We start from the raw sequence: 19,485 nt of genomic DNA on the forward strand, positions 1-19,485 counted from the left end.
ACAAAAAATGTTTCTAATGGAACCTAGAATCGCAAATGACTTTCATTTTCAGCGCATTTTTACACGGAATTTAAGCCACCGATGCCACACACAAAAAATGAGCAAAAAATGTCGAAAATGGAGCATTTCTCGCTACACACACCGTTAAGCTCCGTTCACATGTGCAAGATTGGGGTTGAATGGGAGGGAGGTGGTTTGGTCAACATAAATCTGTGCTTGGGAACTTTTTTTCCCCTAAGAAAAAGGGAAAGAAAGATTTAAGCTCTCTTTAGTGGATTATTTTTGCGGTTTCATGACCCTTTCCTATAATCCTTTGCGATTTTTCCCCATTTCCGAGTGAAAGAAATCAGCTTTTCCATTTCCCAAGTAAAAGAGGCAATAGAGAGAGAGAGAAAAAAAGGGACAATTTTTCTCCCTTCAAAATTGCCTACGACTGGAAGGAAGAAATGTTCCTATCACTCGTCTTGATGTGAACAAGGTTACCAAATCTCGACAATTACTGGAGTGAAGTGTATGACATGTTTCCCTCGAATAAGTCAGTTGCGACCAGGAACGCAACTAGATGCTTGGTCAGCAGGGGCAGGCACGTATTTTGGCTCCCCCTTGTAATGCTGAAGGAGAGGAAAAAGGGTGGAATTCGCGCCCAGTCTGGTCCGAAGCCTGGGGGCACCCACCTGCTTCCTCTGTCTCATTGGGAAAAAAATTGTTTATCTTGACGTGTATTATGGATGGTAGAGTTCTGGGATGCCCCATCTTTATGAACAGTTAGTTATACGCACACAATGTATGACCATAGTTCCAGAAAATGTGAAGTATTTTTAATTTTACACATTGAAAATTCAGAACCATTTCCTCACCCCTTTGGCGATCAAAAGAAGTGATTATGTCCAGTAATAGCAAAGCGTTGCCCGATGTATATTCCGCAAACACCACCAATAACTTCAAAGTCATCTTGGCTACGATTCGGTACTGAAATATAAAAATAGCCAACAAATTCAAAATATTTTCCAATGTGGCTTCATTCTTATACGCCATTGAACAAGCATATACTGTATATGTAATGATAAAATGTGAGGAATATTTTGAGTAAGATCAGTCCTGGCATCGCCTGCAGGAGACAGGATTTAGGTTAAGCTAACGGAAATTTCATCAATTCTAGATGTTAGTAACGTTTGATACACTTATTCATACTCATCTGTCCGCAGAAACTTATTTTAGACAGTTTCACAGTTAAAAGTGAACGTGAAAAGCGTAAAGTTTACAGTGACCGTGAGGATTGAGGAGTATCTGTTCATGTTATATGTGCAGGATGTCCTGGAACGTGCTAATGCGGCCTTTATCTCATCAACCGTCCGTCGTAGAGGTATAGTTTCAGTTCATGCTGAATGCTCAAATTGTCCTGTACCAGTTTCGAGAGTGAGAATGCAACAAAATAAAAATAAAACATTTCTAAATTTTTATACGATCCCCCCTGACCTTTAATTTCCAGTTAGAAAGTTGTTGCCCTGTTTTTCTTGAGTCCAATAAGAGAAATTCAAAGTTTCTAGCAATATTCGCTGAGATATTCGGAGAAAAGTCAGGAAAGGGCATCATAAGTGAGGGAAAAGAGCGTTGCCGTTGGTTTTTGCTCTGTTTTTTCATAAAATATCTTAGCGAATATCGCACTTAGAAACATGGATTTTTTTTTTCTGTTTGCCTCAGGAGATACAGGGCAACAATTTTCTAATTGGAAATTAGAGGACAAAGGCTGTATTGTAATCATGCTGTCAAATAAATGGTTTTCCTCCTTATTATTGGTTTTTCTGTCCCACTCGACGTCAAACCCCCTTCGTAAATGTATTTTTGTGGTACCATGTTCCCCCATGGCAATTTTTGTTCCTGTTGATGCTTAATATCAAACCTCTGAGTTTGTCACCACTTCAACGCAACACCCTGTATAAGACGAAACGAATTCAAAAAGCAAATATTCAGCTAAATGCTGAGAGAGAGAATCAACAGAAATGGAATTTCAAATTGAAATAATAATTATCACGTGTTTTCATATTTTCGGAGTTTTCAAAATCTTTGGCGATTTCGTGTTTTTCGTCTGATCGTGGCGAGTTCATTGATGCATTTTCGGCTTTTCAACATGAAACCATTGCAATAGGAATTATCTGACACACATAGCTCATAAACTACCACCACTTACTTTAGAAGAGACCAATGAATAAAGCCACTTTAGAACATCAGTGTCTTTGATGACTCCTGTCATGCCATCCACATACAGCATCATCTGACCCAACGCTAGGGAAAGAAACAGAAATTTATATAATCATCGATATCGGAAACTTACAAGGTAGTCGTTTTAACTGTGGGTATTCATCGTATCCGTAGAAGAAATTGTTGCGAGAGTCACGTGCCAAACAAACCAGAGTTGCCATTAGCAAAATTTGCGGGTGTAATACGGACCTTTCTATCAATAACAAACTCATTTTGTATAAATTGATCATAAGTCCTGCATTACTTTACGCAGCTCCTGCTTGGATGTACGCTAGAAATCCTAACATTATTGCTCTTGAACGTTTCCAAAACGTAACACACACTCCGAAGTTTTACCAGATCCCCCTGTTCAGAAATATGCATAAACGCCGAGACACCAAGATTAAAACAATCATGAATTATGCCAAAAATAAGCTCTCCGGATGCTGCCATGATTCTCTTGTCAACAAGATCTTCGTGAAATCTCCAATTATAATGGCACGGATACTTTTAGACTTAAAAAGCTTAAACATTTTCTCGAGATGTTCAGACCCAATGTCACGGGTTTTTGACACGTACTTATATAACATGGCTAATTCTCCCCATTCTGGTAGTACCAGAATTGATACAGTTCATATGTCATTGTAAATACTTCATGCTACACATATTGTATTCCCTATTTACCTCAAGCAAAGCATTTTTCATCATTAGTTACATATCTTTATTATAATATTCGTACAGCATTAATCGCGTCACTATTAACCCGCTGCATCTTCGGCATCTTAGTCATAATATGGAGACTTGATCATTTATTCATATTTCATCATATTTCATCGCATATGACTAGTTATCATCAATTACCATCAATGTATGTTATCCACTAGTTCCTGTGGAGGTCAAACCTCAGTAGTGCGTCACCCGGTTAACACGTCGCTCCGCTTACCGCGTCACTTTTTGAAAGTCCCAATTGTCCTCAGGCAGGAATTGGCACAGCTATGGCTTACTTCGTTTAACGAGTCACTCCACTTACTAAGTCATATTTTTGCTCTTTCAAGAGTGACTCATTAAAGAAGTTTGACTGTACTTGTGGAGGTAGCTGGTAACTCCCGAATATACTAAAGATGTATGCAGAGGCGTATTTCGTGTTTTACCGCCTGTTGGCTGTACAAATTTTGCCACCCTTCCTCAATTCAAGTCTAAGTTTATGACTTAAATTTACAGGTTTGCACTATAACCCGCTTGGTCCTCACCTTGCTAGATACAGCTCTGTCTCTAGGTAACTCTTATGGTCACTCATAAACAATCTGTTTTGGACAATTTAAATGCTTGCACACGCTCTAGGTCATTCTTTTGTTCACTCACTGAGCTGCTAGATCCCTCTAGATCTAGACTCTCGCTAGATCTCTCCCATGCTCAGGCACTCCCCAGCAGTGACGTATTTACAGGGGGAGGCTAAGCACGCTATAGCCCAGGGCGGCAAGTTTGAAGAATGTGTGGCCAAGAAAATAAATAGAATGAGAAAAGTGTGATAAAATTTGTTTAACCCTGAATAAATCCGCCTCTGCGAGACAGTAAGTTACTAGGTCAGTGAGTGACTTAGAGAGTTTGTAAGCACTTAAGTGAGCAAAAGAGTGACCTAGTGCATGTTAATGACCAAAAGAGTGACCTACAGAGCAAAGGACCAGGCCAGTGAGTCACCTAGAACGTGGGGTACGAGCATGTGAGTGACCAAAAGATTGACCTAGAGTGTGTGCAAGCATGTAAATGACCAAAAAAATTACCTAGAGCATGTGTAAACGTGTAAATGATCAAAAGAGTGGTCTGTAAAGCAAAAAAATATGTCAATGAGTGACCTAGAGCATGTGCAAATATGTAAGTTAACAAAACAGTGTACAAGTAGTCAAAAAAATTAAATTACAGTGAGAGAAGAGCGGCAAAATTCGTGTAGCGCGCAAAACCATAAATGCGCATCTGGGGGATTGGTGCACAACCCCAGTGATTCCCCCGAACCATTAAACGTGGCGCGCGTAACTTCACGAATCGACTGATGTGGCCCTCGGATGAAAAACGTTGAAGACGTTCCCCTATAATGTGCACACTACCTCTGAGAATGTAGTTCTGGTGGTTCTGGTCAGCATCTTTGCCAAGCTTCAGCAGACACGACAAGCCACCGTTGGCAACGAATGGATGAACCAGATCCTTCTCGTCCTAAGACGAAAAAGATTAAAAGATAAAATTAATGTGCAATCATTCGAAACACTGACAAAAACATTTTAAGGCTGGTATTACACTATAAAACTTTGATAAAAATTCTTTTATAAAACTTGAAAAATGTAACCAATAAACACATCTGTTACATTCGAGAGAACTTAACTGATCCGCCTATTCGTTGTATTTTTCAAGTTTTATAAACGACTTTTTATAAAACTTATATAGTGTAATCCTGGCCTAAGTGCTAAAAATGAAATTTTAAATCGATTTTTAACTCGTTTATATAAATCGAATATTCTAAGTAAATATCTCCTATAAGACAATATGTGGTTCGTTTTAAGACTGTCAGATGGCAGCACTATGTTTATACTTCGGTTCCGCTTGTGTTTTTGTTTATGTAATTAATCGTTAGATGACAGCACTGTAAGGCCGAACACATACTGGGGATGTGAGCGGAGAGGTACGAAATAGCGGCGAAAACAAATATACTGTTTTGTTCTGCGCCTCACATACTCGGGCAGCGAGACGAGGAGGAGAAAGAGGCGGCTCAAGAGGTACGCGACTCTCTGAAGCCGGTTTGTTTTCATCGCGAGGTAAAATCAGACGCTATTTGGGGATTGGTCAGTTTTCTCCCCTTTTTTTTCTCCTCACTCTCTTGGAAAAAAAAGAGAACTTCTGAGGGGGATCATCATCATCATCACCCATTTGGTTTGGAGGAGGTTTTCGGATGTTTTTCCACTTTTGGCGCTCTCTCTTCTTTTCGATTCCCATTGTGCTTAACCCAATCTATCCTAATTTAAAAGTTTGACGATTGTTGTGGTAGCATTTTACGGATTAATTACCCCGTCATTTTTTTAGACGTGAATATTTTTCAAAATCTTACTGGGACTACGAGATAGATATTTCGCAAATTTACGCCCATCCCATTGCGCTTTTTGCATGGGAAAACTACACTATGTGCAAGAGAATTTCCTTCTGACGAACGAACAGTTCTGCAACTAGGAAGGGAGCGGGAGGGGGTGTGGTTTCCCGGGCGTAGTATCAGAAGGGGCGCAAATTCCATCCCTTAAATTTCATCTTTTCAATTGTCCCTGAATAGTTTTTAATAACAAACGTACTGCCATGGGACATAGGCACCAGAACATGGCGGGGGGGGGGGGCTATTTCAACCCCCCAATAAATTTTGTGTTAGGGGGCTGAGAACCCCCTTCCCAATTAATGAATAAATAATGCGGGGCACTGCACCCTTCTACATACGGGCTCGAGGCTCACCACGGAACGATTGGCAACTTTCAGCCCTCTCAATGTTTTTCATGCCCACGCCTTTGCCCTGGGCTGCAAAATGTAAAGGGTGGCAAATTTTTGTCGGAAACTGGAAAACCACTAAAAGATCATAAGTTATATACCACTATAAATCATTATGCAGTCGCTGGGGCGGAAAAATCATTTCTTCCCCACAAAGACATCAAAAATCTTTTACAAAGAAAACTATCTATGTACTGTCTATACCAGCGGTTCTCAACCAGTGCTCCACGTGCACTGGTTGAGGGGGCTCCGCGTTCACTCGATGAAAGTAAAATGAACCAGTAAATTTTATGACCAAATGAAAAAAAAAAAAAAACGTAGCGTACGGGGCTCCGTCGTAGAAATTATATACTAAAAAGGGCTCCGTGACTCAGAAAAAAGGTTGAGAATTGCTGGTCGACACTAATTTTCTACTCAATACTGAACATGTTCTTAGAATTTCAACAAAAAAATTTGTAGAGATTTTTCCATGAACGTCATTTCAACGTTTTCCAGGGTAGGGGGGAAGGCAAAGAGAGAAAACACACATGAACTCAATGTATGTATATCTACTCTATAATATAAAACACAAACTCGAAAAGTGCCTGTTTCTAAACAACCGAAATTAGTGACGATTCTATGTTACGGAAGTGGGTGACGTTTTTTGAGTGGCGGAAATCTGTTACGATTTTGGGTCAAGTATTCATTTAACTCTACCATATTCGGGACCCATTTAACCCATCGGGACCAAGTTACGTGCATTTACGGAGAGGCTCCCACATCCTACAGTAGGGCGCCTAGACTGGAATAGATGGCGAGCCCCCAAACCAGCTTTTCAGGGGCCCTCTATGGTTAATTTATAGTGTGAAAAATCAAAAAGTGATAAGAATCGTTCCGGCCCCTGTCAGCCCTGCCCTTGTGTGTGTGTGTGGGGGGGGGCATGTCGAGAGGTATAATATACATATAACACCAGTGCTCCCAACACACAGGGTCGGGATATCCGGGGGATTGCACGTATACCTTAATGGGGAAGTTAAAAGGTTTGATTTCCAGGGCCCTTGATGGATCTCGTTGTTTTCTTGCTGCTTTAACATTGAAAAATTTGCGATAGCGCACGAGTAACTGAGGGGGGCGCTGGAATTTATTCGTTGGTAAAATGAATACAAATGAACATTTGCCATGGCACTCACAGGGGGATGTATGACAAGCTCCGAGTCAGAGGACCGTTTCATTTTGGGAGCCTGGATGAATCTCATTTTTTTCTGTTATTTAACATTTTAGAATTTGCAACAGCGAAAGCCCGAGATAAAGCCAATCTGGGGGCCCCCACTAAAAGTATGCGAACTGGTGTCCCAGGTAATTGGTTGGGGGCCTTGGACTTTATTCGTTGGTAAAATGAATACAAATGAACATTTTTCATGGCACTTGCAGCGGGGAATGACCAACAAGCTTCCAAGTCGGGGCCCCATGTTTACAGGTTTCATTTTGGGGGCCCTGGATGAATCTCATTCTTTTCTGTCGTTTAACATTGTGAAATTTGCAACACATCGATAGCCCGAGATAAATCCAGTCTGGGCCCCGCTAAAATTCAGCGAATTGGAGTCTGGGGACCCCATAGGCAAGTTTTCTGGGGGTACTTGATGAATCACATTTGTTTTATGTTGTTTTATTATTGTAAAATTCGCTTCTTCAGTAAGCTGGTGCTTTCACATGTCCCTTTCCATAACGCTGATGAAGTGAGACGAAATAAACAAGACATGTTGTGATGAGAGGGGGGGGGGGGGTGGCCGCCAAAGGCTGCAGGGCACAGAGCCCCTAGTATATATATATATATATATATATATTTGTATGTGCATATAAAATTTTTATTGTATTTTCAAAAGCTCCCCTCCCTCGAATGGCGCCCCTTGATTTGTCAATACGTTGATGGATTAGCAGGGGTTCTCAAACTGTGCGCGCCAACCTTCGTCAGGGGTGCAGCTTCGCAGTGGTCCTGTCAAAGGTTTTTCAAAGAAATGCTTTGCTTACAACTGTTCTTCACATAGGCGTACGTACGGCAGAATTTTCTCGGGGAGGGGGGTTCAAATTTGTTTTTCCTTCTGGGGGTTTTACGTTTTTTCCGGCAAAATAACACTATAATCTTGGCTTAGGTGGGGGGGGGGGGGGGGATTAGAACCCCAAATCCCCCCTTTGCGTATGCCAATGGCTCTTCATAAGGGAAATGGGTGACGCGGGTGAAAAATGTTTGAGATCCCGTTTTTTAGGAAAACGAATAAACACCGTGATGATTGCTCATCGCTTACTAACATTGTCGAAACATGGTTTCTGTTTTTTCTCTTTTATTTTATTATACTGAATACTGTATCTATTATTTCCGTGGATTTGAATTGGAATGTCGTGTGTTATGAAAGAGACACAAGATTTTTTTCTGATGCAAATAATGAACATCTCACTCACAATACATATTTCTGTATTTCTTAAAAAATCGAAACCAGTTGATTGCAGCATCCGTGCGTTCATTGAAATTGGTTATGCACAGAACATGCCGGTTATAAGCAGTGCCGTCGTAAGGCATGGGCCCACCAGGGCAAGGACCGTGGGACCTCAAGATAAAAAAGGCTTCACAAAAGTGAGATGTGGTTGAGATTTTCGGGAATTTGCCTTGTAGAGCCTCAGAAAAATCCTTTGGCCCTTGGGCCCACGATGCTCTTAAGACGGCCCTGCATATAGGAGGAATCTGTAATTCTGGGATTTCATAAATAATGGATCCACACTGATAATTTGCGCTTAACGACCACGTATACATTTATCGCTAATAACAATCATTTTCATAATGATACGCTGGCCATAAAAAAATTACGGTTTCATCATCGAGGGGTGTATGGATAACTTCTCACTTCATCTCATTAACGGTGATATTTTCTTTTGAAATTATCGAAATTAGCTTCTGTGGATTGTAGGCATGTATTTTTATTCAGTGTCTAACTAATTGTATTGTCTCTCTATCTTGATTGAAGTATAATTATTTCGATCTTTATACATATTGTGCAATAATATTCGAAACAACGGTTTGATACAAGAAGTCATTAAAAACATATATAAACAGGACTTGTAGTCTTTTGAGGATTAACGCGTTTATTGCAGCGCTTCTCAACCTTTTTTGACCCACGGAGCCCTTTTCCGGTATGTAATTTCTATGGCGGAGCCCCAGACGCCTATTTTTTTTATTTATTCATGAAAGTTTCTGACTTATTTTTATTATTCAAAAATATTAATTATTTTTTTCAAATTTACTGTTTTTTTTTTATTTATTTTCCTCGAGTGGCCACGGAACCCCTGGCAGTTTGCACGGAGCCCTAAGGGATCTGCGGGGCACTGGTTGAGAACCGCTGGTTTATCGGAATCCTCCAATATTGCCAAACTGATTGATTTGGCATGAACAGGCTTGTAGGGTTACTAGTTGGCGAGATGTCATGTTTCCCGCTCAAAGGCTTTTCTTCTTTACCCTTCAGAACGCCTGCGGTCATTTTCGCTCTCCTCTGCCTCCTCAGTATGTTACGGGACATCGATGCTGATCTCGATGTATTTTCTCTTTTGAAATCGCTCTCTTTGTCGTCTCCCCAGTATGTGTTCGGCCTAATTTTCTAAAAATTACTGATGGATTAGTTTGCTTTCTTTAGGGTTACCAGGTTCACACAGAAACTCGAAAATGAAGACACACGTTTGTGCTACCTTAGTAACGATTCATTTATCTTCGTTCACAACAGATGGCGCCAATATATATGATATATAAAAAGAAACAGCTAATGGTTTTGCAGTCAAAACATTTCCTGGATCTTTGTTCTAGGACAAGGGATTTTTACCTATGGGTCACCATCCAACAGCAGGGGCTGTCGGGTAGGGTTGCGAGATTCGAAAACCCAGAGCAATTCGTAAGATCATTTTTCCCGATTTATAAAACAGATGGCGTCACTATACTAACAAAAATTCTGCCGCCGCAATAATTTTTCTTCACAGCCTCTGAAAAAGCCAAAAAATTGGAAGGAAAAAAACAAATAAGATTATCCCTCTTCCCTCGGTTTTTAATGAGTTGTTCACACAATGTGTCAATTTTATTACTTTGCCTGAAGCAAGCTGAGGGGTTTTCTCTCTTCACTCTCAGAAGATTTTTTTTTATGCACGGAGTGTTTCTTCTTTTTGCCAGAGACGATTTCGCAGCAGAAATCAGATTATGTAGTTTGTGCATTCTATTTTCTTCTGAATGGCAGAGGCAACACCAACTTCCCCCCCCCTCCCCCACTCCAGTATACGGCATTAGCTGTCGATGAGCATACAATGGTATTCTTGAAATGAATTATTGTGGTTTTGTGCTTCCGGAGGGGTTTTTCGAATTGTGTTTTTCACATTATCCCGGAGCAAGCTGAGCCATGGTTAATTAAAATAGCCTGTACTCTTCTTGGGGGTAACGTGGATTCTTATACTCCGGGAATTTCGACGGCCACTGGTGAAAGCGTGTAAAAATGAGTGGAGGGGGAAACAAGTTTATGTGTATATTATTATTATTTTGAACTACGGATCTGTAGATTTGAGATCTAAGAATTACTGCGGGAAAGAACTAACCTGGAAAATCTGTTTGAGAGCGAATAATGTCCTCCTCAAATCACGGTTCGTTGTCGTTTTCAACTTTTCTGTCAGAAAATAATAACAATATTGAATTATATAAAGCATGTAATCGCCAAAACATATTAATATTGTATATTCAATGATTTTTTGACAATGGTGATTTACCTATTAAAGACACTGCTTTAGCTTCCAGCTGGTTGGCAGATGAGAACGAGTTCCTGTGCCTGAAGTATAATGAAATCTATAAATCATGATAACATGATAGCACACAAAAAACACCCACAGAAATAATACAAATGTGTCACATTTGGCCCACAATAATAGAAAACCGCCCCCCCCCCCCACGGATCCGCGCTTGCTAGCAGAGAAAATTCCGATGCAACTCAACAACTCAATCTCCCGCGGACAAATTGCGCTGTCAACAGACCGCGGGTTGACAGTCTTTTTCTTCTTCTAAACCGTACACGCACCTTGTACACTTTCCTCTGCGGAATTTCTCGCGAATCGGTGCATGCAGGAACGTGATGCGTGTATTCATATACGCGGAGGTCAGAATCAAAGTGGTACAAGTTAGGGGCCATTCAAGTATTACGTAAGCAGATTGTCAGCCATTTTTTAACCCCTCCCCCCCTTGTCAGCAAAACACTGACCCACCTCCCCCCCCCGTCAGCAAAATTTCGTCAGCAGCTTAGAATATTTCATATCTTCAAAAAGGGGTGGTTGATGACGTAAGCAACCTTCGACCCCCCCCCCACTTGTCATCAAAAGTCAGCAAATCCGAAACCCCCTCTCCTCGATGCTGACGTAATACTTGAATGACCCCTTACTGCAATATTTCATATAACAAAGCCTTCTTTCGTGAAAGGTCCCAAAAAAACTTTAGTTTTCCTTGAAATGCTTCTTTCGCTCATAAGACACTTCAGACTCTAAAATGTCTTACAAGCAAAGAAATCATTTCAAGGAAAATTAATTTTTCGGGAGGTTTCAGGGAAGACGCTTTATTATGAAAACTTACATTCCAGTAACTTGCAGCTAATTGTCGGAGTTGTGCTTGTTTCTTGTTCTTGTTGGTGCTGCCATCTGGCGTACATATTTTGGAGTGAAAAAGGCAAATGCCTGAATTTTCTTGTTATGGAAGTATATCGTGTTGCAGCTCTACCTGCTCTCCGTAAAGATACTTTTTTAAATGGAAAACCGGTTCGCATTCACTTCACGCCTCGAAATTGGAAGACTGTGCGCACAGTCTACATACCAGATTCGTCTATTAATAAGTATCTTTGATAAGTAGTTTGTTTGGCATCTCATTTTGAAAGCAATCAATCAAGTAAGCAAAAACATCTAACAATTTTTGCTAAAACTATAGTCGTTTAATTTGGACTCTACGCGTTTGCTCCGCGGAGCCCTTGGGGTTCTGGGTGGGCCACTTTGTCTCAACGAACAGATATAAGCACGGGGTCGAAGAAACCATATGCGTGTGTGTGTTGTAAACCTAACGTGAAGTTTGTTCCTGCGTAATGCTTGTTATGATACTGCCATCTGCTATCAATTTCTTCAAGTTATGAGTGAAGTGCAATGATTGAATAACTGTACCGTTGTAGGCCTACGAGTTGCTCTCTGTGGCGAGACGTTTTAATGGGGAGATCGTTTTAAATGACTCGCATTCGCACCTTGAAGTTGAGGACCACAGAAAACCGACTTCAGCCGACCACCAATGTGGCGACAGGTGGGATTCAAACCTGAGTCCTCGCGATACGAGTCCTCCTTTGACGACCATAGAGACATTAGTGTGATCTTTCCAAAAATTGTTCCAAGATAACAAAATAAATCTGCAAAATTAGCCGCCGTGGAAGCATCGGGATGGACTCGAATCGTGAGGATCCAGGTCCGAACCTCACGTCCGGCTCAGAGGTTAAATAGTAAATTGTCTCAGTAGCGAGAGGACCGGGAGCTGTTGTTGGAGTGAATAAATTTAAAAAGGAAAGCCCGGGGGGTGCGGGCCTCATCTTATAAATTGATTCAATGAATTACTCTGCGAGGTCAAAAGAGTTAAGAACCACCTGGTCTATGGTGATTAGCAATATTTATTTAATACGGCAATAACTGAAGGTCTCTCTTGCAACCAACGTTCATGGTTTATACATTCTTCAGCAGGGACATATCGAACCAGGATTTTTCCTGGGCTTCCAGACCAGGAGTTTTAGTGCCATTTTTATATTGATTTTCCAGCAAATATGTGTTGCCAAAAAATTGTAAATACGTTAGGTCAGGGGTTCCTAACCAATGAGTCACATGGTCACATGTTCCGAACCTATCGGCTTCCGAGGAGGGCATAGGTCGAGATAGATTTGAAAGTCTGTGGGGGGGGGGGGGGGTACGATTATTATTGATGGGAGCGGGCATGATGATGATGATAATGATCATGCCAATTCATACATACACATACATTAAATCAATCGACTCTACCTTTGACGCTGTGGGTGGGGAGGAATCAGGGATCCTTGAGCTATAGGTCGCGACCCAAACTCGATTCGCAGGAACTTCCTAGATCAATCGTGCAAATCCACTAACAGTTATAAATGCACTTATTGCGTCACTGCTTCCGTTAATTTCGAAACACAAACAGTCCCATGGGTCGTGAAGCCGATCTCTGTTGTTAATTTTGGGTCGCAGCTGGAAAAGATGTTAAGAACCACTGAGTATAAGATCGATACCCTGGCTCCTAGTTACAGCCTTGCAACACTTCAAGTTGAATCATGAATGTGGTCATAAGATTTGAAATTGTATCTGAACGAACATGGCTCTTGAGTCGTTTAGGTTCCACAGTAGGGCCCCCCCCCATCCCGATTTTATTGTACGGTCTGACACTTTTGTTCAGATATATGTATACGCTTCTCTAAACCTAACATTTGAATGCATATTATCAAAGGGTCCTTTAGGCACCCTAAAATAGAGCTCTCCAGAATTCCTTGATCATTTCCGTATTTGCCTGCCCTCGCACATGCTTTTTGAAATTGTATTTGAATGTACCGTACATGACTCAAAGGTCCTTCAGGTCCTACGCCAGGTCCCCCGATTCATTATTTTTTTTTACTTATTAGTAAAATGACAACCATATGACAACCATATTTTTATGGGCATCTTTTTATCAGCCACCTCGTTGGGCATTTTGCCTGTTGTGGCGTTGTATTTGTATTTGTATTTGTATTTGTATTAGTTTTGTAAGGTCTCGCACTTTTGTGTATACATTTATACTAGTGCATGTTACTTTGAATCTCGTATTGAAATGCATATTGTTAAAGAGTCCGCTATTGGTTCTTTTGTCCAAGACATGTTTTTTGTAATTGTATATGAATACAGATACATGGCTACCACTACTATTAATACTGAACCACACATGCGCCTCGTCCATATCTTTCTGCGGAACTTCTTACAAACTGGTACATGTTGGAATGTGCGTGTACTTGTTGTGAACGTAATGTGGAGTTTGTTTCTGTGTAGTGCTTGTTGTGTATAGCGCTTCCATCCGCCATGAATTTTTCTAACTTTGATTGAAGGGCGATGATTGAATAATTGTATCGTTGAAGGCCTATTGCTCTCTGTGGCAAAACTTTTAACGGGGAGATCAACCTGCATTTTCGCCTCGAAGTTGAGAACCACAGGCACATACATGACCAAGGATCCTTTTAGATCCCATGAAAGGGACGAAAATTTTTTTTTTCTCTTTGTACCTCAGAATTTTCTCCAGCACAACCACGCCCTCACAGGCTCATATCGCGTAAACGACAGAGCCTAGTCGTGGTCGTTCTGTTCTGTGATGATTCGCGATCGTTTTATAGTATTTCCTCAAACAATTTCATCATATAATCACTTACGGTTCAGCGTCACTTGGCGGATTGCAGTCAGAGGACCTCCTGCTCCCTAATACGTCAGTGGTGCTGATTTCTTCCACCTAATAATGAGAAACAAAAACTAATTCCAACTGTACTACTTACTGTCATGAGATTGAAATAGGTTCAATTAAGAATCTTGCAAAAAAATCGTTATTTCCGCAATTTCATATTTCACAACATAATTCACGAATTTATGTGGTGATGATGAAGGTAACGTGAGTGAGTCCCTGATCCTGTTGTCCTTTATGAGAGAACGCAGAAATGTATGCGCATATATTTTTTTTCAAGTGAATTTCGATAGAAAAGTCTCTGAGCACGTGTGTTTTCTTACACTTTATTGTTTGTGGAGAGCTCACGCTTCCGCTCTTGAAAATATCTTTAAAAAAAAGCTGCAGCTGAGAACGGTCTCAAAAAAAGCCATTTGACACGTTTCCTTTCGTGTGCAGTTATAAAATTAAATCTTTACAGACTCACGATTTGTCTGCGTAATTTGCAAGTGTCTTCGGTTGACATTTACATATGATCACGTGATGTATGTTTTTAAGACATATTGTGAAATGCGCGTGCGATCAATCGCAAGACTCGAAGAAGTCCAGTCCCGTGGGATTCCTTGTTGTCATGTCTAAAGTCAAAAATCTAAGACTGACACTTCTAAACTGAGCACAATTGTGATCTATCGTCATGCACTTGCCAACGCTGAAGGTCATGCTCCATTCATTTTCCCATGCTGCAATCCCATTTAAGGTGGCCTGGAGCAGCTCCTTATCACTTTCATTCCCGACCAAGCCCATTAACTTGACGTCATCCGCGAATTTGCTACCAAATGCCATCAATACCCTGATCGCGAGTTCATCGATACAAATTGAGAAAGGGTATCGGCCCAAGGACACTTACCTGAAGGACTCCGCTTGTGTTTACCTTTAAATTGTAAACACAAGCGGATAAACAAAGTACAAACAAAGATACCTGTACGTATCTTTGCCTGAAGTCGAAATTGTGTGGATTCAAGGGATTGTGGATGACACGAGTCTTAGACATATATTGTTCCTGATAATGTCTCTCACAATACTCGAAATGGCAAAGCGTGAGCCAAATCCGAGGACGACACAGCTTTATTTCACATAAGAGCTATTTACACGTATTTACAAGAAGAGATTTTGACGAAACACGCTGAGACCAGAGAGCGACCTCTCTCCATACAAGAAATCTCAACAAAACTCTCCCATTCAAGTTCTCTTCTGTTGCCGTCACTATATGAGCAACAAAAACCTTCCAAAACAATCTCGACGATTCTCGCGAGATCTTTACGCTTCTGTTGGCGCTATGATATTGCCAAATCATTGGAGCTGTCGCCAGTTTGTTGTCAACTTGGCGATATTTACAAAGAAATGCGATAATGGCTATTCACAGGTGAAAAATGACGTAATAAATAAGGACTGACTATTAACATAATTTTCGTATTAATATATGTATTATGTACATATATATTGCTGCTCACTTTTTTCTTCGGCACTTTGGTGATATGTCCATGCATAAGCGTCGGTTCCCTAACTTTGACGGAAGCGGAGTCAATCTCCTCGGTAAGCTGTCGGAGCTCGGGATTGATCGCTCGACCATCTCGTATTCGGACAGCGCTCGAATCGATTTCTTCGGTGTACAGACCCAGCTCTGGTTTCTGAGGCTTGGATTCGTGAAACTTTACTGCGGATGCTTCGACTTCCTCCATGTCACTGCTGCTGCTGCTGCTGCTGCTTTCTTCTTCATCTTCCTCTGATGACGATGAAGAGGACGTCGATTTCTTCTGTATATTAGAAAAAATTAATTAAGATTTTATTATTATTCCGTACCTGTATGTATCCCGCTTGTCATCGATGTATATTCTACGGCAAATAAATGTGTGAGAAAATAATACGGATGTGATAAATTTGGTTAATTACGCATAATCACCGAACATTTTGGTAAATTTGATAAAATTTCCGTAGATTCATCACTTTTGCCGGTGGTTATACATGTTACTCAAGTGTTGTGATAAATCTTTACTAAATTTATCACAACCGATCGTTGTGCACAATCACCATTTCCTATTAGTAAATGCGATAAATCGGTCCCATTGCAGTGATAAGATTTATTATTTAGGTGACTGTACTTGTGAGCCATAGTCTGAACCGGATATAATTAACTATAATTTAACGAATTTTTCCCCGAACATCTCCGAAATAACTCCCATAATTAACTCCTGTTTGACGGATTCTGAAATAGGACCTCGATACAGCGAACTCGCATGTGACAAATTTTAAGATTTCATCCAGATATAATGAACTCGTATTTACCCAGATTTTACTATCGTGTCCCGATATAACGAACTCTCATTTAACATATTCTTTGGTTTAACAATTTTTTGCTAGCTCTTGAGCGTATACACAATATAACAAACTCCTATTTAGCGAATCCTACAATCGGACCTCGATGTATGTAATCTCTAATTAAGTGACAAAATAATTATCTATGAGACAAATCTTACAATCGGACTTTTACATAATAAACTCTTATTTAAAAAATTTCGTGACAAATGAAATTATTATAATTATATTTAATTATATTCCCAATATAATTAAATCTGATTTAACCAAATTTCACAACCGTACCCCGATATTACGTATCATTTCATCAAACTGTCATTACGTATTTTTTCTAGCATTTAAAAAATTTACCAACGACACTTGGGTATTATGCATAATCGCAGGAAAAAAGTGATAAAATTACCAAACTTACTGAGGTGACTAGCAATTATGTGTGCGTAGCAATCGATTCATCACGTTGACTGTAACATAATTTAACGTATCTATTATAGTTAATTGAATACCGCTTACCGAAACCTGCGTATCGGGCTTCGAATCCACAGAGACGGCTTCGGTTTGTTGGAATCGGAATGGAAGAGTTTTCGAGGACTGAGGACTGAGAACGGGCGCTGATCCGGGACTGACGGGACTCGGTGCTCCCAGCATTTCATCGATGTCTTGACATTTGCCAATGAACAGGCTCATCGATCCTGAACTGGATTTCCTGTCGGCTATTCGCTCTGCTGAACCCGATGTCGACGACGAGGAAGAGGGTTGTTTTACGTTGAGTTTCGTCGTCCCATCTTCCACGCTCTCTCTTTTCTGTACATGGAAGTAAGAGATTTTTCACAAAGTTAAAGGAAAAACTGGAGAATTATAGGAACTTATGTAAATACTTATATTATAATATTATAGTACTTATGTAAAAAAGTTGATTCTTTAATTGTGTAGAGATTCCTACACGGTTGTAAAGATTCCATACTACAAATCCATGCTGTTTCATCTGCATCAGATAGATTGGTCACATCGTGTGTGGAAAATTCATCGGATATAATGAGAAAGTGTGAGCAGGTGAGTGAGTCACTGAGCAAATAAGTATAATTGATCAAATGAGTCAGGGAGTTAGTAAGTGAGCAGATGAGCAAATGATAAGTGAATGATTCACTCATACAGGAAGTCACACATGCGGTCACTCGTTCACTCGGTAATTCATAATGTTACCGAGTTTTTTCCTCATACCATTGGTGAATGGAACAAACTCACAAGCCCTATTGTCGAATCCCCTACTATCACTAGTTTTTTGTCCAATATCAAACAATATCTTTGTCATTTTCAATCGCATCCTCTTGAATAGGCCCCAGGGCCAACATTACTTACCCACTCACGCGACAATTCATACGGTCACTCACTCACTCACTCTGTCACTCATATGTCACAGACTTACTCAATCGTTCATTCACATGGTCACTCATCCGGTCAGTGGCTCACTCAATTGTTGATTCACTCGATCACTCACCCAATCATCGGATACTCATACAGTCATTCAATCACTCATTTGGTACTCAATCGCTCACTCACCCACTCACTTGATCACTCACTTACTGACTTATTTGGTCACTCACTCAGTTGGTAACATATCCACTCGCTCGATCATTAATACGGTTACTCACTGGCTCAGTCACTCAGTCATTCATGTGATCTCTCACGAAGCAAGTCATACAGTTACTCGCTCGTCATCCATGCGGTTACTCACTACCCACTCATTCGGTCACTCATAGGATCGCTCACTCACTAACTTTATCGCAAGCCCATTCACCAACTCATTTGGTCTTGCACTCGCTCACATATTCATTCACTTGCTCAATCACTCAGTCACTCACTCGCTGGCGACGAACTGCTGTGGGGGATTGTTTGTCGGTGAATTTTTATATCGGTAAATTGCGTGGCAGTAAATTTTTGTCGGTGAATTTTCCTTAAATCTAGTCACATACCTACCCTGCCGAAAATGGAACTCTCCCTTCCCACATCATACCCGTGCGCAATGACAATGGCAACAACAAAGACTATTGCAAGCGAATGACCTAACACCCAAGGTCAGTCGTGATAGTTTCAAAACAGAAGCAATAGAACTAGACAAATATTTCTTGCCTTAGAGGTCACTCGGACAAACTCGCGAAATCTATATCTTCTTACAAAATATTAAGTTGCGTCTACTATGCGTTGTATAGTATACTACGCATAGTAAGTAGCATATTACTACTATCTTCGTTGCGTTGACGTTGAATGGTTTGCTAAAGTTTCTCATCGACGTGCACGGATGTCGAAAGGATGTATGAAGTATTACATTGCGAGCTAAGCAGCACGCACTTGACGAACGTCAAACTTGGGGGACCCAAGGACGGTCGGTCGGTATATCGAAAATTTGTACCATTAAAAATCGGTACCAAAGAGTTACGCATCGGGGATTCTGTACAGCGAAGGGTGTGACGTTTGCAACCAGTTTAGAAAAATGAGTAAGCATATGTATATAAGTATTTTCAAAAGATAAGTAAAAGCCTTGGACGGAAGTCGCTCGAGTGCATGCAGCACACTCTATTTTGCATTTTCTTTTTCAATAACTAGAATTATTTATAGCCAATAGGTTGGAATGGGGTTGAAATAGCCTATCATTCCTTACACTCTTGGGAATTAAAGCCTTATGACTTCGACCCTTAGAAAAGTCTATCCAACACCTACAATAAGCTTTGGCCCCGATCAAAGAAAGTACTTGATGCAATTCGCTTCAGAACAACTGCACTTCACTTTAACCTGATGTGCAGGTAGTAGACCGCTATCTTCGCATCATCAACAGATTTCGGAGGTTAGGATTAGACAGCTGCCTGATGGGCAGGTGAATTCAG

At 40.6% G+C, this 19,485-nt stretch overlaps 1 protein-coding gene across 1 annotated transcript in view; it reads right to left on the reverse strand.

Moving 5' to 3' along the window:
* LOC149075052 (FH1/FH2 domain-containing protein 3-like) overlaps positions 1-19,485 on the reverse strand; it is a 113,930-nt gene that overhangs the window by 41,203 nt on the left and 53,242 nt on the right. The window contains exons 11-18 of the mRNA XM_089245604.1: positions 17,117-17,407; positions 15,745-16,047; positions 14,229-14,305; positions 10,522-10,580; positions 10,354-10,421; positions 4,341-4,446; positions 2,189-2,283; positions 858-969 (exon numbers count right to left, since the gene is read on the reverse strand). Coding sequence (XP_089101730.1) covers positions 858-969; positions 2,189-2,283; positions 4,341-4,446; positions 10,354-10,421; positions 10,522-10,580; positions 14,229-14,305; positions 15,745-16,047; positions 17,117-17,407 — 1,111 coding nt within the window. The remainder of the gene's footprint in view (positions 1-857; positions 970-2,188; positions 2,284-4,340; positions 4,447-10,353; positions 10,422-10,521; positions 10,581-14,228; positions 14,306-15,744; positions 16,048-17,116; positions 17,408-19,485) is intronic.

The sequence above is a fragment of the Pholcus phalangioides genome, unplaced genomic scaffold (genome assembly GCF_987345545.1).
Source record: "Pholcus phalangioides strain wild (caught in Gottingen) unplaced genomic scaffold, Ppha-v1.0 ptg000016l_1, whole genome shotgun sequence".
In the NCBI taxonomy this organism is placed as follows: domain Eukaryota; kingdom Metazoa; phylum Arthropoda; class Arachnida; order Araneae; family Pholcidae; genus Pholcus; species Pholcus phalangioides.